The sequence below is a fragment of the Prunus dulcis genome, chromosome 2, assembly GCF_902201215.1.
Source record: "Prunus dulcis chromosome 2, ALMONDv2, whole genome shotgun sequence".
NCBI lineage: Eukaryota > Viridiplantae > Streptophyta > Magnoliopsida > Rosales > Rosaceae > Prunus > Prunus dulcis.
The window spans coordinates 2,215,719-2,237,739 of NC_047651.1; the positions used below are offsets into that span (position 1 = coordinate 2,215,719).

Below are 22,021 nucleotides of genomic sequence, written 5' to 3' on the forward strand. Positions count from 1 at the left end.
GTACATAAAACAGATTGCAAGTTCTTCTGTGCAGCATAAACAAGAAAGTACAAACTTTGACGCCCTATGCAACCGGCTACAAGAAATCTTCGAATTCATTATGCTAAAATCTTGTCCTAGTTTATTATCTTTCATTCTATTTCAAAAATACTGTTTACTTGGCAAATTCTAATGATCTCTGAAATTGTGGTGATAGAACTTATGTGTTGTGTTCCACTTGAAATTTCTGGTGTAAAAAATGCAGAAATGCAAGGAAAAGAAGAAGTATTACTGTATGTGTTTAAGGTGGCAAATATGAACTTTGAAGTATAAAACCAATTCAGTATCCTACTGGTGGGAATGCAATCATCATTAAGTACTTAGTAAGAGGCATTTGTATCATAGATCATCATTAAACAACTTAAAAAGATGAAAAACAAAAACGATCAACAACTTCAAATTGGAACATCAGAAATGTGCCCTTTACTGTCATGTAATTAACAGCTCATGAACAAATTAATGAATACACAAGAGGTCAGGCAATAAAAGCCAGAATAAATGAGATACCAACAAATCTACACCAATGTAAAATTTGCAAGCAAGAAAGCTTACATGGCCTCCAATCCATTCTATTCACTTCAAATAATATTTATGCAGCCAGCAGTATACCACCAGCTGGATGGGAACTACCACTCACATGAGGCATTGCATCATCTCTCCTTGAACATATAAATGATCTTTTCCCAAATGAAGGATTTCGGATCAAATCAGGGACTTCTTTCCCATGACCAGGAGTTGATTGAGCACTCCTTCTACCAACATATCTTTCACTGCTAAATCTAGAAACCCGATTCCCTGATTTTAAATTGGGCTCATCTCCATCTGCATTACCCCGAAATTCAGACTCTCCATCAGTACCTGCCATAAGCTCCATCAGGTTGCTACTAAACCCCAAATCAGAGTAAACTCTGCGGGAATTCCTCAGGGCTTGCCTAGTCAATTTAGCATCCAAGGCTTCCAAATTCTCTTCACCAACACCCTCTAGCTTTGAACGGAAATGGGCATTCCTTGATTCAACTGGTTGTCCCATTGTCTCTACCATTGTACATGGATTATTAAAACCATTCCATGAATGCAGGGGGACCAACTTACTCAACCCAGTAAGCCAAACGACCACCTCTTTCATCGACGGCCTACGCTCCCTACAAGACCTCACACACTTGGCTGCAATGACAGCCAACTGCTTCCTCACAATAGGGTCTTTAGGAGGTTCAATTCTTGGATCATAAACAGTTATCAGCTTCCCTCTCTTTATAAGTGGAATCGCCCAATCGACAATACAAGGTGGAGAATACGCAACATCAATGGCTTTCCTACCACTTAGAATCTCCAACAACAAAATCCCAAAGCTAAAAACATCAGTTTTAGTACTCAAATTGTCAGGGGTCACATAGCAAGGGTCCAAGTACCCAATAGTCCCCGCCGGCGGGGTTGACCGGAGTCTATAGTCATCAAAATGGCAGTACCTTAAAGCCAGCCCAAAATCACCCAGCCGCGCATTGTAACTACGATCAATTAAAACATTAGCAGACTTAATATCTCTATGAATTACAGGCGGGTTTGATGAATGCAAAGTGTCAATGGCCTTAGCAGTTTGCAAAGCTAATCTAATTCTACGACCCCAATTGGGAGGCCTAGCACTAGAATGCAAAACATCATAGAGCGTACCGTTGCTCATGAACTCCACCACCAAAAGCCTGTCCTTTGAATCATTTGAAAATCCCAAAAGATTGACCAACCTTGGGCTCTGAATCTTGGACAAGATCTCGATCTCGTTGTCGACCTCGTTGGTGGTCTCTGGGGCAGAACATGAGGTGGGTCGGAGAGTTTGGCTGTGAGCTCTGGAGGGTCTCTTAACAGCAACAAGACGGCCACGGAGTACAGCTTTGTAGACATAGCCATGGCTACCTTTGCCTAAAAGCTTTTGGTCGGAGAAGCCATTGGTGGCAGCCTCAATATCACTGTAGTCAAAGTGTTGGATCTTGATGGGTTTTTCTGGGTTGGTGGTGGTGGTGGTGGTGGTTTTAGGTGACGAGGTTTGGGAATTGGAGACGGAGATGGCTGATTCAGCTTTGCAAGAAAGGTACCCCATATAATCTAATCAAGGCTTCAATTTTGCTTTTGGGTTTTGGAGTTTTGGAGTTCTGGATTGAAAGAGAGTTTGTTGTGGTGGTTTTTGATAATATATATATATATATATATGATGTGATCATAAAAACGAAGTGCTATCAAAATTGGTTGAAGTTGGGTTTTCTTGGTGTCGTCTTCTACAACCGTTTGTGCGGTGTCTGTACCGTATATAAGGGATATGCCTAGAGAGAGAAAAAAAGGGAGAGAGAGAGATAGAGAGGGGTTTCTTTTCTGGGTTATTTGTTTTGGGAGCCCACCATTGTAAATTGTAATTGGAATCCAAGAAGATACGTACACATCACATTATGAACACACCAATATATACACCGAATATGTATTTTTATATAAGTTATAAAGGTCAACTTATACTCTTATTGACTATTCCCATCTTATTCTATTTCAATTAAATTGACTATCAGAACAATAATTAACGATTGAGATATGGAGAAAATCTTAACCTTATGAATATAATAGAGTGAGAGGGATTCGACCAAAAAAAAAAAGGAATACAGTGAGAGGGGAAAATGGAGTCCATACAAGTTACTCATTGGCTTGTAAAAAAATGACGATTAACTTAAAATAGTTGGACGAAAAGCCGGATCAATGATGTAATAATTTGTAACTTTAAAATTATTTTTGCTCATTCTTAAAATACAATGACCAAAGGCAAATTGTTATAGACCTTAAACAAAAGGATTACAAAGTTTAATGTTTTGATCAATTCCATTAGAGTGTAGCTAAACGAAGTCTAAAATTAATTGAGTATATAAATTAATATTTAAATCAAAATGTAAAATTAACTAAGTATATCTTATTTAATTACTCAAAATACTCCTAATATACCCTAATACACTCTGAAGCATTGGTGGCTCCCCCCTCTAAGCATCCTTACAGGGAAAGCTCAACCCAATTGATGCACAATCAACTGGGAGCGATGCAGACTTGCCACCAACTCATCTAATTTCTGATTCACACCAAGGTTTCGTTGCCACCCGAATAAATAGTCCGCGAGGTCCAGGGGCATCCACTCATGACTCATGCTTATCTATTTTGGAAGCTGAAGAAACTTGTCAAGCATTTCCTTTTCAAAAGTTGTCCTCGTCGGGAAAAGATGTTCTGGGACTTGGTGGAAGTTGTAGTGGAGGTTTCAGCCAGAATGCTGCTGCCAAAGTATTCAAGTTCCCCAATGCAGCCAAGGTTTGCTGAATTCTATATATACATTTCATTATGTTATTGCAATTGAGTGGTATGTTGCTTAAATCTGGATTCATATTTCAAAATCAATTGGCTTCATCAAATTCCGAATAGATATGTTTTTTACCTTTTGAAAAATGTATATATTTTTCACTTACGTTTGATTATGGTTGAATATGGTGAGTATGGTGTACTTATTAAAATTACATTTGTTTCACAATTCAACATATCCTTTTTGGTCATTTTATATTAGGATAAATAATAATTAAAAATAATAATAAAAATTTAGAAATTAAAAACATTTATAAAACAAACAGGCCACCACAGACCCACCCCACCTGCTACTACTCACCCGTTCATCCTCCACCCACCCACCCCTTTAAGATAGGGCAGAGGCATGGCTTATTTTTTGATAAGTCCACAATTTATGTACTCTTTATACTTAGTTTTTGAAGAAGAATTTGATTTAAAAATGACTTATTACTTTATTTTCTCATTTTTTAGCTTTCCAGATCAAGTAAATTGTTTTTAATGGAAATACGACTTTTTGGTGGATTTTTAGTACAAGACCAGTTGGAGATGAAAGTTTAGACCTTGACGATGATTGTGGAATTTTTCTAGAATTTTCGGAGCAGCCAATGAGAGTAGTCTTTGAAGTTAAGTCAACATAAGGTGCAATCCCGTCAAAACTGTGCTGCTGGGGAAGAATGACTATTTGAAGACTTTCCTAATTTTTCATCAAGGCGTGTGATATATGGCTGGAAAGATAAGACAAAAATCTACAATTTACATATTTTTGCCGAATTTTCTTGGAGGAAGAACAACCCCAAACGTGAATGCAAAGTAACTGACGTGTTATCCCAGTCCAAGTAGGAAGATGAGTTCTTACCCACTTTGGATTAATGTTTTAATTAGATTTTTATTTATTCTTGGGCTGCTCTAAAAGCCCAGCTAGGGTAGGAATAGACGTGGGGTGTTTTATTTAAGAATGAGAAACAACTCCCTTGGGGGACATGAAAAGACTAGGAGAAATTGGAGACACCAGAAGAGTACCGCTATTGGCTAAGTTTTATTGTTTCTTCCTTATGTTTTTGCTTATGTCGAATTCTATGATTATGTGTAACTAATTTTCTTTTACTAGGGCATGATGTAGCCCTAGAATGATAATTTAGTTTTCTTATTTTACCTATCTATTGATTGCCGTTTGATGTTGGATTCTTAATCACTGTGCTTAATAACTTGGTTGATTATCTTGATGCTTGATCACCATCTAGACTTTTAATTGAGTTAATCGGATGCAAATGAGAGTAAATACCATACTTAATTTGAGGCTTGCTTCTTGTGATTAGGATTTGTAATTCGTCTAGGGTAAATACCATACTCCTAGGGTTTACATGCTTATTCGAGGTTTTCACTGATCTTAATAAGTCTCTATTTGTTGATATTTGACCTAAACACCATAGGCGAATTGCGTGTAGGAATATACGAGTTAGCCTAAATATCATAGGTAATTCATGAAAAAAGAAAATTAAGCGGCGACATCAAATGGTTAGTAAATAGGCAGGTGAATAAGAGGCTAGATCGGATTACTAGTGATGAATTCATTGTCCTAGTGCTTTTATCAATTTGAATTTCTCATCTTGTGTTTCGTGACTTTCTACTTGTTTTGTCTTTTAATTTCGTTGTTAATTAAATCATTCTTTCAAAAATCCATTTCGTGTTTATGTGAGTATGCTACGTGTTTAATTTCTTGTCTATATAATTAGAGTAGTTAAACTATTTTGTGAAGTAAATTAGGTTAGACTAATTGGTAGTTGAAATCAATCCTCGTGGGAATGACCTAGTATTTGCCATACTATATTACGATTAACCTTGTGCACTTGCGGGTATAATTTGTGTTTAGACTAATCTTTATAATCTCCATTTTTCAGGTTGTCTAAAATTTACAACATTTTTTAGGAATCAATTGGTGCAGAGCTTATGATAAATTCCTATGTGGTGGCAGCAAAATTGCTTCTCGATTTCCAGTTTGTCTTGCTTCATTGCCATTGAACTCGCATTTGATTGTAAGATGGGATTGTTGGGTAGCTGTAACCCTAGGAGGAGGAGAAAGAAGAAGATGGAATTTAGGGATTTTTTTTGTGTGAATCGGGGGGCTAGGAGAAGACAAGGTTCATATATGATGATTGAAGAAGAAGAAGAAGAAGGGATTGTTGGGTAACTGTAACCCTAAGAGGAGGAGAAAGAAGAAGAAGAAGAAATTTAGGATTTTTTTTGGGTGTGAATCGGGGCTAGGAGAAGACGAGGTTCATATCTGATGAGAGAGAGAGAGGAGTTGAGAAAAGGCCTGGACCCCTCTAGTCCCTACATGGCTCCTCCATTAATCAACTGGCTAGTGTATCATCCAATATACATAGAACATATGAAAATATTTTACTACACAATTATATACTACATGATATAGCATATCCACATAAACTGCCACGTCAATAAATGTGATGAAACGTATTTAATATATTATTATTAAATCATATAATATATTTATATATATATATATAAACACATAATGTCTTAAAAGTGAAACATTCAAAAACTCCAAAAGTGACCTTAAAATAATTAAATGCTAACGTGCAATGATTTAATACATTAAGCGTGAGAAATTACCGAAAGCAGTTCTTATCAGTTTCTTCCACGTTCTCTCTTTAGCAGTTGCCAAGTACATATTTTCTTCACTAAACCAATTTCGAAATTTGAGAAAACGATTTCTTCATTATCCCTTTTGGTCTTACCCTTATATCTCATATATATTTTTGGGTATGATTCATCTATTTTCTTTTTATTTTATTCATAGGGAAGGCAAAAATCCTGGGTGGGGGGGCGCCGGGTCTACGTCGAGTCCCCGACCCTAGTGGAGAAAGATTTTAGGGCAAAACAGATATCGGGTACAGGGATCCTCGAAATTGAAAAATCTCCGACAGGTATGGGGCAGGGATGGTATTGGCAACCCCGTCTCGAACTCGACTCAAATATATATATATATGTTTATATTTAAATAAATAATTATAATATATTTATGTTTAACCCTAAGTTAACATCCCTCTCCTAATTCTTCCTAATCTTCTCTGGTCTCCAGCCACACCTCTCTCTCTCTCTCTCTCTCTCTCTCTCTACTCGTAATTCTTCCTAATCTTCTCTGTATCTCTAGTCTCAAGTCTTGATTACATGTCCACCGTAATCGTTTTTCTCTATATAATAAATATGTGCTTGGCAAATGACATCTTTATGTGCAAAGAGAATATTGATTAAGCTGAAAGTCTCAAATTCATATAGAGGCCTTCAGTGGAGATTTGTTCTCAGGAGAATCTTGTCCACCTACTTTGTATTAATTTGATTTTATGCCAAAAAAAAAAGAAAGAAGAAGAAGGGGGATTCTGGGCGGGTATGGGGGATAGTCTCTGCTTTGTATTAATTTGATTTTATGCCAAAAAAGAAAAGAAAAGAAAGGGGATTCTGGCGGGTATGGGGGATAGTCCTCAGACGAGGACGGGGATGGAGAGCGGAGAAGGGGATGATATTGTTATACCCGGCTCCTACCCGACCCGTTGCCATCCCTATTTATGCAAATCCTGAAATATTTCATGAACGTTGCCTCAAAAGAGGTTTTGCCAATTTGGTCATCAAATGGGTTTTTGCCGCTCTTGATCCTTATAGGTAATGGGTTTCTCAGTTTTCATGCTTGGATTTTATTTTAAAGACAAGGATGGACCATGAATTTTTCAACAAGTGAATTAGCTAAAATTATTAGTTTAAAAATTTAATAATAATTTTTTGGTACTTACCATTTCTATAGTCTTTCTAGAAATAAAAGTATACAATAAATCATATAAACTATAATTCTATTGACTAATTTCCAATAAAAAATTTTATACGCGATATTGTTCTAGTGCAAGGCTAAATGCTAATATCCAATAAGCTTTAGCATAAAACAAATACATATGTCAGTAGGGTATAGCTCAATGGATTGAGCTATTCCACCTCCACTCATGCAGGTAGAGGTTCGAAACCCCTAGGCACCCAATAAATATTTATGTAAAACCCCCTCCCCCAATCGCTTGTACTAAAAATATATATTAAATGCAACTAAAAACTCATATTATAAAAATAAAAATATGTTCAACAACATAATTGAAACTGTACATATTTGAATGTGTATTTTTCATAAAAAAAATTAGACTTTTTTGGACTTTAATAGCTTAATATATAATTGGTTATATTTAAAACAGGTCAAATATATATGTTTGTTTTGTTTTTGTTTTTTTAAAAAAAAATCCCCAAAAACCTCCCTAGGCTACAACCCATTGTAGCTAGGGGTGGGCATTCAAACTGGCAAACCAGAAACTCGAGCCGAACAACACTGGAAAAAACTGAGAAAAAATTGAGTTGACTAAAAAGTCAACAATTTGTCAAAAAACCGAGCCGAACTGGTTTGGAACGGTTCCGATTCCGATTCCATGCCTCTAAAAACCGGATCGACTTGAATATAATTCATTTTTAATTTTTATATGTACATTAGGCCTTATTTTACCTCAACCTTCCACTTCGAGCTTGAAGCCCAAAGAATTGGGCCTACACCTATCAATTATACCTCAAGCCCAACACCTTGTATTTTAATTTCTTTTAGGAGCCTACCCATTTTAATTAATATTTAATATTTAATTATTTTAGGAGCCTATCCATTCTTCTTCTTCTTTAGTTTTTTTTGGGTATTTTTTAAGGTTCAGATCTGATTTTTCTTGTACGAATTCTTCGATTTGCTCCATTATTTTTTGTAAAAATATTAGTTAGGCTAAAGAACCGGTCCAAATCGTGAAAAACCATAACTGAATTGGACCTATATCGGTCCGAGTTGGTCTGGTTTTCTTTGGCATTTTAGTTAAAACCCGAACTGGACTGGACCATATGAATAGTACCCAGTTTCGGTTTTGCTTGAGAACTGGGCCAAACTGGACTGTGCCCATGTCTAATTGTAGCCATAAACCTAGTTTCACCCATGTTGAAAGAGTTGCGCTTATGTAGTCTTATTTTTATATTGGTAATTTTTTGATACCACTACAAGTGATTTCAAATATCATATCTACAAAAAAAATCACTTGAAGATGACTCTATTTGTATATTGGGATAGGCTTTACCCATGTCTTCTTGGTATATGAGTGAAATTCATTATCTGAGTATTTTAGGAGTTTCGATCAAAACTTGAATATGTTGCAACATTACCAGTCCAAATTCATTTGATACTCAGGTAATTATTTAGCACATCCATTTCCGCCATTAGATATTGGTAATTATCAATTAAGTACATATTCTCGTGATATGCTTCAACAATATCATGACTCTCAAAGATTGAATGAACTTTTCAGAAGAAAACAAGAAAATAGAGTTCTTGATATGCATGATCTTATGTATGTACATGTATACTTTGTGTAATACCTAGGGTTTTATTCAATGGAGAGGAGTTTTCTTTGAAGTCTAAACCCTTACACACTAATTAAAAAAATAGAAAAAATAAAAAAATAAAAAAAATAAAACCATGGCCATCGCCTTGATCGCTATGGTTGAGGTCAATGACCATAGCTGGCTGACTCTTCTGCATTATGCCACCTATTGCTGATCAGTGATCTCTAATTATGATGGGTGGAGGCCATAATCGTTGACTTGTAGTGGAGCTAGAAACTTTTGCACATGGCGTGCTAAAGCTTATAAAGTGTTTCTTCGTATTTTATCGAACGCCTTATTCACATGGGATACTGCATATTCATTTCATATTAATGGAAGAAAATAAAAAAAGGGTTCAATATAGACCTCCTTCGCCCTCATTGGGGCAGAGTTGCTGTCATATTAATAATATTAGCAGAAGATCTTGAGATTTTTTTTCTATTTAATCTTTCGCAAAACCTATATTTGTTAAGTCAAAACACCCTCGTTACGAATTTTTCATCAAGAACACAAGATCAGAAAGAAAAAAAAAAGAGCAAATGGAGGGCGAGATGAGCAACTTTTTCAAGGTATGGCTCTCAGTTTATCTTTGTCTATGTTACTGCTATGCCACTGCAAAATTACTTCCCAAAGGTTGCACAAGACTCCTTTGTTTGCTTCCAATTGTGTGTCTCTTTCTCTACCTTCCTCTCTTTCTCTCCTCCATACATCTTGTGGGTGTTACATCGTTTTTCATTTCTTGGCTTGCCAACTTCAAGCTCTTCCTCTTGGCTTTTGGTAAAGGACCTCTGTCTTCTGACCCATCAATCTCTCTTGGTAGGTTTGTGGCTGTTGCTTGCCTTCCCATCAAGATCAAACAAAACAACCCACCCCCAAATTCATTAGACGAACACAAAAACACCCAAAATGATTCAATCCCATCTCTAACAAATCAAAACAACCAATTCAAAGAAAACTCCTCTCCAGCAAAATCACACAAAAATACCCAAAATGAAAATAGCCAACAACACCACAAAGAAAACCCACCTGCAAATCACCAAAATGGTCCCCAAAAATCACATATTGATGGCCAATTCAAACAAAACCCACATCCATCTCCACCAAAATCACATAAAAATGGCCAAAACAAAGAAAACCCAATTCCCCAAAAGCCAAAACAAGGCCATAGAGTCCCTCTAAATAATGTAACAAAGGGTCTGCTGTTTGGCATTTTGTTGCGTGCCTATGATTACAGTGACCAAATCCATCCAAAGGCCCTGTTGCTTCTCTATTCTTTGCACATATACTTGCTCCTCGAACTCATCCTAGCCGTCGCTGCAACCCTGGCTCGAGCCCTCCTAGCCATCGAGCTGGAGCCACAGTTCAACGAGCCCTACCTCTCCACCTCACTCCAAGACTTCTGGGGCAGACGATGGAACCTCATGGTCACCAGCATCCTACGACCCACCGTTTATGAGCCCACCCTCGACATCTCCCGACGCGTTGTTGATCGCAAGTGGGCACCGCTGCCCGCAGTGCTCGCAACGTTTGTGGTATCAGCTTTTATGCACGAAATCGTGTTTTATCACATGGGGAGGATGCGGCCCACGTGGGGGGTCACGTGCTTTTTTCTACTGCATGGGATTTGTTTGACGGTTGAGATTGCTTTGAAGAAGGCGTGGTCGGCCGGCAGGTGGCGGTTGCCGAGGTTGGTCGCTGGATTGTTGACCGTTGGATTTGTGATGGGGACCTGCTTTTGGCTGTTTCTTCCGCAGTTCTTTCGGTTTGGGGCTCATGTCAAAGCGTTTGAGGAGTATGCTGCATTAGGTAAACTTTTCAGGGATCTCATTAGCCCATTTGTCTCTCGGGTCAGGTAGGCTTAGCAGGCTAACGGGACCCGACTGAAATAGATGACAGTTTGACACTTGCCATTCTTACACACATATTTGTTGTAAAATGATTTTAGATACAGTTTTTCTTTTCTCATTTTGAATTTTTATATATATATATATATATATATTTTTTTTTTTTGGCGTCAAAGTTAGAAAGAGGAGAGGGAAAATTCACACACACGAGTACCATGGAAATTTGAATTTATGACCACTTAAGAGCGCATCAAAAACCTGAGCCAATCCAACTAACACCCATTAAATATAAAACAGACGAATTGGGATAGCCTAAACCCAAAATTTTGGGTCAAGTCAAACTTGTTGAGCTCTTTGAATATACAAATTGTAGAAAACAATGTTCATTTGCCTTGGAAAGCAATATTTGGAATAATGTATTAGCATATATAGTCATGCAAGTCTGAGTCATAATATTAGTTCACCAAGTGATAAACATAAGGAATTATCTTTGATTTAAGATAAGAATATCTCCCTAAATCAAGGAATCAATCTCCAGCAAATCTCTTTGATTAATTTCTATAATTTTTTTGGGCAAGAATAATCCTAATTAAATAAGGATTATTGCTCAAACCTTAGCCAAACAAGGAGTTTATAAATACATGGCTATACAACACATATGAGGTAATTTTAAACTCACACTCGAAACCCTAGCCGAATCCCTCTCTCTCTCTCTCTCTCTCTCTGTCTCTCTCTGTCTCTCTCTCTCACACACACACACACACACACACACTCATGACACTCTCGGCTCTCTCTCCCTCACGGTTTCGGCCACCCTCACATACTGTTCTAGTCACCTAGTTCTCTCGTACCATAGAGAAAAATCCAACCTTTATGTTAAGGAGATGAAAATTATAGGTTATGACCCTGATGTCATTAGTTGATCAAGGATAACAAAATTATACGTTCTCATTTAATTTTTTTTTTTTTTTTTTTTATACGTCCAGTTTGTTTTTACTTTAACATCAACATAGTTCAACGATCAATTTTAATTTCATTTACTATCTTTAGTATTCATCCAACTTGGCAAGGCCCAAAATATTTTAAAATAATGAAGACAACAATGGTAAGCCAAGAGAAAATTGAATATAACAAATTCAACAAAACCATCATAAGATCATAAAAATAAGTTTTTGTGCTAACGACAAAAGACACCTTGTAGGTTTAGGGTAGTTGTCAATATGGACCCCAGGGTATCAATTTTATCAATTTACACCCTTACGTTTGCAATATCGTCCAATTTCATCCTTACATTAAACTTACGACTGTGTGGTCAATCGTTAAATGCTGACATATTTACTGTGGGACCCAACTATTAACCAACCAATTCCTAAAAAAAATTATATAAAATGATAAAAATAGCATAAATGTTTTAAAAATCAACTTAAAAAATCCCAGCCCAACAAACCCAGCACCCCTTGTTCACCCCCTCCATCGCCATTCTCCTCTTCGAAATGAAACCCTTTTCGACATAAGCAAACTCCAAGGTTGTTCATCGATTTCAATACCTCTCTCTCTGCCCCAAAATGGCTAGCTTTCTTCACAAACTCAACAAAAACACACCATCCCTACGAACAGTAACATCACTCAAAACCCATCTTTTTCCCAAGCCCACACCTTCTGTCATTTCCCATCACAGCCATCTCGGCCATTCCATACTCGAGTGCTTAGAAAACCTAGTTTCCAATTTGGGTCCTTCAAGCTTTCACATAATTGAAACTTCCAACATGGCGTTATATCATTGGATATGTGAAGCCCACATGTGTTCCATGTCATTAGTTTAATAAATTTTTGGATAGAACCTAACGACAAGGACTATTAGTGACCACACATATTACCCTTGAGGACCACAAATATTAAAGTCTGAGTCATGATATTAGTTCAACGCATGACAAACACAAACCAGAATCTCTAAACCAAGAGAATTTATTGGGTGTATTAAATACAACACACGACATATTGATGCGGTGAATTCGATTCATGTAAATTATGACAGTTTATGTATTAAAAATATTACACGTGCTACAATTTAAATAATTATATTTACAAATTATCATATCATCTTATGTATCAAATACACTGTTAGCGAGATCCTAGCTTAATTAGGATATTTATTTCCTAGTTTATTAGGATTATATTTCTTTCCTTTTTGTACAAATATTATGTAATTAGGTTTTTATCTTGTTTCCTAGTTTGACCCTACTAGGGTTACATCCTTGTACTATAAATACCTTCTTTTGAAGAATGAAATACAACCTGATGAATATTCTACCCATATTATTTGACTTGGTATCAGAGCCAGGTTTTCTGGTGAACTGTGTGTTGTGCCTACTCGTGTTTTATCCCCACATTTTTTTCTCTACCTATGCCGTGTGTGCCCTCCTGAGTTTGTGTGTTGTGTTGTAGTGTTCGTGCCTTTACTGTGTTCGTGTCATTCTTGTCTTCATACATCTGTCGTATTTGTGCTTTTGCTGTGTTCCGCTGTGTAGTCTACTGTCTTCGTGCATCTATCGTATTTGTGCCTCTGCTGTGTTTCGTTGTATACTCTGCCGTGATCTGTTGAATTTCTGCTGCAATCATGGGTGATAACTCCATTGTTGCTGCTGCCTCTATAAATTTGTGTGTTTCTGATTCTATTCCATATACTGGCTCCAATACTTAGATAATTGACATTGGTGCTTCTGATCATATGACTTATGATGCTAAATTTTTTGATGAGTTGTCTAGTAACACTCGTGACTCATACATAACTAGTGCTAATGGCTTGCCCTCTCCAATTACTAGTGATGGCACAATCTCTCTCACTTCTACTCTGTCCTTGTCTCGTGCGCTTCTATTTCCCAATATCCATTGTAACTTGTTATCTGTTGGTCGATTACTTGATACACTTAATGCTTCTGCTAGTTTCTATCCTACGCATTGCTCTTTTAAGGATCTCAAGACTCATAAGATGGATTGGGCATGGTAAATGGATGTGGGGGTTATATTATTTGACATTGCCTTCTGCACCAGTTCGTGATCGTGTCGTTAATACTGTTCAAAGTTGCAGTGTCAAAGAAAAACAACAAATTTGGTTATGGCATCGTCGCTTGGGGCACCTGTGATTTGGCTACCTTAAGCGTCTGTTTCCATCTTTATTCCGCTCTTGTGATGAGTCCAGTTTTAAGTATGAGACATGTATTTTGGCCAAGAGTCATCGCACTGTGTTTCCTTTGAGTGAAAGTAAAGCTGTAAAGCCTTTTGATTTAGTGCATTCTGATGTATGGGATCCGGCATTACTTCGAACGAATTTCATTGGTTCGTCACATTTATTGATGATTGTACCTGACTTATTTGGGTTTTCTCGCTAAAAAATAACCATGATGTTGCTTCCATCCTTCTAGAGTTCTGTACTACGGTGTTTACTTAATTTCATGCTCAAGTCAAAGTATTCCGAACTGATAACAGAGGCGAATATGTGAATAACACTTTGGCATTTTTCTTCTGTGCTCAAAGTATTATTCACCAAACAACAACCTTATTTACTCCTCAGCAGAATGGTGTGTTTGAATGCGAGAATCGTCAGTTACTTGAAGTTGCCTTCTATCTTATGTTGTTAATGTATGTTCCCCATCATCTTTGGGGGCATGCTATTTTATCTGTTGCCTATTTGATTAATCGTACTTCTAGCCGGGTTCTTGATTTTAAGACTCCACATGATGTGTCTGGTGACCATATTTCCCTTGTCTCATTCTCCAACTTGCCCCCTAAAGTTTTTGGGTGTGTTGCCTATGTTCATGTCTACTCTTATCAATGGAGTAAACTTGATCCTTGTGCTATGCAATGTGTCTTTATTGGTTACTCGTCTACTCAGAAAGGTTATAAGTGCTATCATCCACCTACCCAGAAGGTGCATGTTACTTTAGACGTGACTTTCCATGAAGAAGTGCCCTATTATGTATTTCCCTAATCTCCAATTCAAGGGGAGATGAGGAGTGAATTGGAGAGTCTTGGATTGGAGAATGATGTGTTTGAAGATGCTTCTCTTGGGAAGGAAACAACCTGTCGCACTGAAGCAAGTGACCAGTCACTCCTGTCTGAAGATGAAACTTGTGGTCTCTGTGAAGAAACGACTGATTGCCCTTTCGAACTTGATCAGTCGCCCATATATGGAGATGAAGCAGGTCCTCTCGGTGTCAAAACGACCAGTCACACTAAAGCAAGTGACCAATCGCTTGTATCTAAAAATAATGACAGTGATTCTTGTATGGATGAGTTTGATGCAATACCCCCATCTGCCCTGCCAGTGGCCCAATCTACTCGTGATAGTGAATCAAGTGAGGTAATTTCTAATGATCCATCTGCGTCAACTTATGAGTTACCCCTACGAACCACTCGTGGGAAACCTAAAGTACAATATTCTCCTGATATACATGCCAAGTCTGAATATCCCGTTATCCATTATATGTCTATTCATCGTTTCTCTAAGTCATATGCATCATATTTGTGTTAATTATCTAGTGTATGTGTGTCAACTAAGCTGCAGGATCCTTTATCTAACTCCAAATGGATGGATGCCATGAATGTTGAAATGGATGCCTTGAGCAAGAATAAAACATGAGATTTAGATCCTTTGCCACGAGGGAAGAAAGCTGTTTGATGCAGATGGGTGTTTACTTTGAAGCATAAAGCTGATGGTTCCATAAACCATTACAAGGCTAGACTGGTAGCAAGGGGTTATACTCAGACCTATGAAGTGGATTATTTGGAGACCTTTGCTCCAGTGGCAAAGCTCAATACTGTGCGTGTACTATTGTCCCTGGCTGCTAACCGTGACTGGCCCTTATTACAATTCGATGTCAAAAATGTATTTCTACATGGTGACCTCAAGGAGGAGATTTACATGGATCTCCCTCCTGGTATTCCTGTAACCTTTAAGGAGGGTGTTGTGTGTAAGTTGCAGAAGTCTTTATATGAATTGAAGCAGTCTCCAATAGCGTGGTTTGGGAGATTTGCAGCATCTATAAAGAAATTTGGGTATGTGCAAAGTAACTCAGACCATACTTTGTTTCTAAAGCATCATAAAGGTAAATTGACAGCTTTAATTATTTATGTTAATGATATGATTATGACTGGAGATGATCAGGCATAAATGAAAAATCTTCAGAAGTATATGGCTTCCGAATTTGAGATGAAGTCATTGAGTGATTTGAAGTACTTTCTTGGGATTGAAGTTGTTAGATCTAAACATGGTATCTTTCTGTCTCAAAGAAAATATATTTTGGATTTACTTGCAGAGACTGGAATGTTAGATTGTAAACCAATTGATACCCCTAGTGAACAGAATCATAAGTTGGGATTGTATCCTGATCAAGTCTCTACAGATAAAGAGCGTTATCAACGACTTGTGGGGAAATTGATTTATTTATCTCATACATGTCCTGATATTATATATGCAGTGATTGTAGTGAGTCAGTTTATGCATTCTTTTAATGAAGATCATATGCGTACTGTGATGCGCATCTTGAGGTATCTGAAAGTAACTCCTGGACAGGGGTTAATGTTTTGCAAGTATGGTAATACAGATGAGTGCAGTGAGTGTAGTGAGTCAATTTATGCATTCTTTTAATGAAGATCATATGCGTGCTGTGATGCGCATCTTGAGGTATCTGAAAGTAACTCCTGGAGAGGGGATAATTTTTTGCAAGTATGGTCATACAGATGTGGAAAGGGTATACGGATGCTGATTGGGTTGGTTCAGTCACTGATAGACGTTTTATGTCTAGGTATTTCACATTTGTTGGTGGTAATCTTGTTACTTGGAGGAGTAAAAAGCAAAAAGTGGTGTCTAGGTCTAGTGCCGAGGCCGAGTACCATGGGATGCCTCAAGGTGTGTGCGAGTTACTATGGTTGAGAAGATTGTTGAGAGATCTTAGGTTTGGACCTCAAAAACCCATGGATTTGTGTTGTGATAATAAAGCTGTAATTGCAATTGTGCATAACCTTGTGCAGCATGATCGTACAAAGCATGTGGAGGTTGATCGACATTTTGTTAAAGAGAAGTTAGATGCTGAAATTATTTCTTTTCCGTTTATATCATCAGAGTATCAATTGGCAGATGTTCTTACGAAAGTTGTGTCTATTGCGGTCTTTTTAAACTCGCTTGACAAGTTGGGCATGCGTGACATCTTTGCTCCAACTTGAGGGGGAGTATTAGCGAGATCCTAGCTTAATTAGGATATTTATTTCCTAGTTTATTAGGATTATATTTATTTTCTTTTTGTACAGATATTGTGTAATTAAGTTTTTATCTTGGTTCCTAGTTTGACCGTACTAGGGTTACATCATTGTACTATAAATACATTCTTTTGGAGAATGAAATACAACCTGAAAAATATTCTACCTATATTGTTTGACTTACAAAAAATTGAAAGGTACACTATATTGGCACGACCCTGCCAATTTTTTTTAAAATAAAAATTATTACAATGGTGTGAATTATTTGATTAATCACCATAAGTCCTATCACATAACATTTGATTAATCACCGCACATGGAAGTCCATTTGAAGTTTTATAATCTAATTATCTTACACTCCTTTGAAAAGGAGCTAGGTATTATGTTGCTGATGTCTTCGCTACCAAAAGTTATGAGTTTAATCATTGTCTCCATGTTTTTCAAAAAACTTCAGCCTTTATTAGTACCATCTTAGATACTGATGCTTGAGGTGTTGCTAGTAGGGCTGTTTTCGGTTCGGTAATTGCATCGAAACTATGGAACCGACAACAGTTCGAGAGGCTGTGGTATGGCGAAAACGGGAACCACCAATGCACCCCCGTCAGCTGGTTACCGGCTATTTTGGTTGCTGTCGTTCTATTCGGTGACGGTCGGTTGCTGGTTAAGAACAAACAAATGTGAGAGAGAGAGAGAGAGAGAGAGAGAGAGAGAGAGAGAGAGGAGTTTGTGGCCTCATAAAAGAGAAGGAAGGAAGAAGAAGAAGAAGAAGAAGAGAGAGAGAGAGAGACGAGTTTGTGGCCGTCTCTCATCTCTTTGGTAGTGGCAGAAAAGCTGGTGTGGCAGCTACACGAGGAAGAAGAAGCTGAGATTTTTTATTTTTAAAAGACCTGGACCAAAACGATGTCATTTTGGCCAGGTCATTTAAAAAATTTCCCTTGCCCAAAACGACGTCGTTTTGCTCTGGGTGTTAAAAAAAAAAAAGAAAAAGGTTTTTAACTGTAGAGGTCCCTGAGACAATTAGGTCATCTAAGTCTCTCATCCATTTCAATTGAGTCCTTCCATCAATTTGGCCTTTAATTTGAGGGCTAAAACCGTCTATCTTAATTAAAATATTTTAAATTTTAAAAATTGATAAAAAAAAGAAAAAAAATGCAGAAATAAATGAATAAACTTAAAAATAAAAAATAGAAATCCAAATCCAAATCCTCTCTCTCTCTCTCTCTCTCTCGCTCTCTCTCAAAAGTTTCCCTCTCTGTCTCTCCCTCTCTATTGCAACCCATTTCCCCTCCTCCTTATCCCACCCCACCCCCTTAAAACCCATATCCCAACCCAACTTGCAACCCACCCCCCCATCTCCCGCAACCCCACCCGTCCAAGATGCAACGTGTTCAATTTTTTTCTTTTTTAATTTTTGAATTTGCACACAGAGAAAGAGAGAGAGAGAGAGAGAGAGAGAGAGAGAGAGAGAGAGAGAGAGAGAGAGAGAGAGAGGATTTGGATGGGATTTGCAGATCGATACGGGACACTGGATCCATAAAGGAGATGGTGACTCTGGTCTCGGACGGCATCTCCAATTATGCCATGAAGCTTCTCGAGGTTATTTTGTTTCTTTATTTTTGGTACTTGCGCAAATTGAGCTGTGGAGAATCCATTTCTATCTAATTAAGGAAAGTGAATGAGCTTAAGCTTAGTTGAGTTTATGAACTTTCCTTTTTTTCAGAGCGGCAAGTTAGCTAATTGAGTATCAATTAGGATTTTGGCATTAACTGAATTGTGAAGTGACTTTAGGAAAAATAAAGGATAAAACTTTCTGCTTTGCCTAAAATAAAATTTTCATTCTTGTAAAGTTCCAGCTGCGGCAAATACCCTTAAATCAGATTGATTGTAAGTGTGATTGTTTTGGTGAATATTTGTGCAGGTTGATGGATGGATAGTGGAGAAGATTAGTTTAGTTGGTCGATGATGGATGAAGAAGGTGAAGTTGGGGTGATGGATGAAGAACTCGGAAGGACCCTTTTACCCCTTTATTTTGACGGAAAAATTGACAGAGTTGGACGATAAGACCCAAGTGGAATTATTTGTCAAGTTAACTGATGTAATTGCCTACAAAAAAAAAAGTTTGGGGAACCAATTGCAACTCGAAGCAAAGTTCAAGGACGTCTACAATTTAAAACCCACACAAAAAAAAAAAGAAAAAAAAAGCCCAGCTTTCTTCCTAGTGTAGACGCCGCACAAGCTTTTCTGTCTCATCTCTCATCGCTCTGTCTCCTGCTCCGTCTCTCATCTCTCTGTCTCATTTCTCTGTCTCTCTCTCTCTCTCTTCTCTCTCTCTGTCTCTCTGTCTTTCTCTCTCTCATCATCTCTCTGTCTCTCTCTCTCTCAGTCAGTTACGGTTGCCAACGGCTTTGGTATCCTGCAACTACATCTGCAATCGTAGCATTTCGACTCAGTCGTTGACCAAAAAAGTCAACAGTTTGCCAACCGAAAATATCAGTTGAAAACCGGAGATTTTCGGTATTTGCAGTCCAACTGCACATCCCTAGTTGCTAGGCCTAGCTTAGTATCTGTTTAGTTTTTATTATTTTGGGGCATTAGGCCCACATTGTACCAAAAAAATAAAAGAGCTAGGTGGGTAGGGTTGGTTGGAGCAGCCGATGGAGGAATAGAAGAAGATGATATTTTTTGTTCTTTTATATATATAAAGCAAAAGGCAGAGAATGATGAAACATTCAAAATACAAAAAAATGTCTTTGGTGCAAACATTAAAAATTAAAATTATTAATTAAATGAAGATAATATGGTAAATTTACACTTTTCATATTTAAAAAAATTTAAATTATAAGAATAATCAGTTAATTAATCCTATTTTTATAGAACACAACTACTCATTATCTTTCTTAATTCTAAAATAAATTTAAATTTTTTCAAAAAAAGCCTTTTGCAAGCATGGAAGCTCTTGCGGAGAAGTTAATTTTTTCTATTTTAATTGTTTAAAAGATATACAATATTTTTTAATAATAATTTTTTTATTTTTTAAAATACTTTTGAAAATAGAAAGACTAAAATACCCTTGGAAATTGATGAAAAATTAGATAGTGTTAAAGTCAAATAACAAATAATGAAATTTGAAATATTAAAGTGATATATTTTTTTTAAGATGACAAATTAAAATTGAGGTATAAGCTACAAAAATACCCCATAATTATATAACATGCGCATATTGCACAGCAAGAGCACCACGAGGCAATCAATGTGTATTTTTTTTCAAAGATGTTCTGACTTTAATTTAATATAAGAATTATATAATTTAGTTTTCCTCCATGACCATGTTCATATCTACAATCTGAAGATATTCTTCATGAACAGTTGTCCCTTTTGCTCTCCTCAATATTCTCTTGCCGGCCTTCTTCACAAGTCTCTAATTTCTCCTAATGATCCTTTACAGTTGCTATTTGTTCTAAATTTTTCCAGCTTAAAGCAAAGATTAACAACAAAGTTGAAACAAAGTGACGAAGAAAATGGAGGGTGAGTTTGGAAGCTTCATTAAGGTATGGACTTCATTATTTGTATGTATATTCTACTGCTATTCAATTGGTAAAATAGTCCCAAAAGGTACAACCAGACTTGTCTGTGCTCTCCCAGTTGTGTGCCTCTTCTTCTACCTTCCTCTCAACTTCTCCTCCATCCATCTTGGAGGAGGAACAAGCTTTTTCATTTCATGGCTTGGAAGCTTCAAGCTTCTACTTTTTGCCTTTGGCAAAGGCCCTTTAGCTTCCGACCCATCAATCTCCACTGGACGTTTCTTGGCCATTGCTTGCCTTCCAATTGAGATCCAAGAAAACCCATCTCCTTCAACATCCCATCTAAATGGCCAAAACCCAAAAAACCCACCTCAAAATCCCCAAATTGAAACCAACCCATCTCCCAAAAACACCATACATATTGTAATTAAGGGCTTTCTTTTGGCCATTCTAATTGGTGTCCTTAATTACAGTCAGCAAATCCACCCAAAGCTCATCTTAGTCCTTCACTGCTTGTACATATACCTTCTTCTAGAAACCCAACTCATCATTGTAGCAGCCCTCGCTTGGGGCCTTCTGGGTTTAGATCTCAAACCCCATTTCAACGAGCCTTACCTCTCCACCTCTCTGCAAAACTTCTGGGGCAGAAGATGGAACCTCGTGGTCACCAGTATCCTACGCCAGTCCGTATACGAACCCACCCTCAATTTCTCCACGTGCGTCATTGGCCGCAGGTGGGCCTCACTACCCGCTGTCTTTGCAAGCTTCCTTGTCTCCGGGCTTATGCACGAGCTCATATACTACTACATGGGGCGTGTGAGGCCCACCTGGGAGGTCACGTGGTTCTTCGTTTTGCACGGGTTTTGTTTGATGGTGGAGATCGTTTTGAAGAAGGCATTGAAGGGCGGGTGTCGGTTGCCGAGGGTGATCTCTGTGGTTTTGACCGTTGGATTTGTGGTAGCTACTTGCTTCTGGCTATTTTTTCCCCAGTTTCTTCGATGTAAGGCTGATGTCAGAATGCTTCAAGAGTACCGGGCTTTTGTAGTGTTCTTGAAGAATGCTGTCGGTTTATTTTTATATTAAAAAAAGGAGGAATCGAACCTAAAATCTAAGATGCAACCTAAGATGCAAAGCTCTTTACCCTTTGCATGGTGATCGGTTTATTTAGTATGCAAAGCTCTTTACCCTTTGCATGGTGATCGGTTTATTTAGTATTACATATTATTCCGTTCTATCTTTTTTAACTTTTTGTGTGGTTGGAAAATGTTACTTTTAAAAGAAAGGGATCTTTCACTATGTTAAAAGTCGTTAGTGGTCACGAAGGAGCTCAATCCACTAGGAACGAATGAAAATCATGATGTTTAGTTGAAAATCAAAAGTGCTAACTTGAATATTATTATTGCAAGAATTACATGTATTATGGAAAAACATAAAACATATTTTAATTTTTGCTTTTGTTGAAATCAAACATGACAACAATAACGAATATTATTCTTTTATTACAAGACTCAACATTTCCAAATACCGTAATTGAAATCGTTTATA

At 37.4% G+C, this 22,021-nt stretch overlaps 3 protein-coding genes across 3 annotated transcripts; 2 read left to right on the forward strand and 1 right to left on the reverse strand.

The window, feature by feature from the left end:
• Positions 1-351: 351 nt before the first annotated feature.
• On the reverse strand, positions 352-2,406 carry LOC117620296 (serine/threonine-protein kinase-like protein At3g51990). The gene has a single exon (XM_034350459.1). The coding sequence runs from the start codon at positions 2,129-2,131 to the stop codon at positions 629-631; it is 1,503 nt and encodes a 500-aa protein (XP_034206350.1). The 5' UTR covers positions 2,132-2,406; the 3' UTR covers positions 352-628.
• A 6,769-nt stretch (positions 2,407-9,175) lies between these two features.
• Positions 9,176-10,821, forward strand: LOC117618776 (acyl-CoA--sterol O-acyltransferase 1-like). Its single transcript, XM_034348503.1, has one exon. It carries the CDS (start codon positions 9,396-9,398, stop codon positions 10,710-10,712), a length of 1,317 nt encoding a protein of 438 aa, XP_034204394.1. The 5' UTR covers positions 9,176-9,395; the 3' UTR covers positions 10,713-10,821.
• A 9,484-nt stretch (positions 10,822-20,305) lies between these two features.
• Positions 20,306-21,577, forward strand: LOC117619385 (acyl-CoA--sterol O-acyltransferase 1-like). Its single transcript, XM_034349326.1, has one exon. It carries the CDS (start codon positions 20,474-20,476, stop codon positions 21,557-21,559), a length of 1,086 nt encoding a protein of 361 aa, XP_034205217.1. The 5' UTR covers positions 20,306-20,473; the 3' UTR covers positions 21,560-21,577.
• Positions 21,578-22,021: the final 444 nt, after the last annotated feature.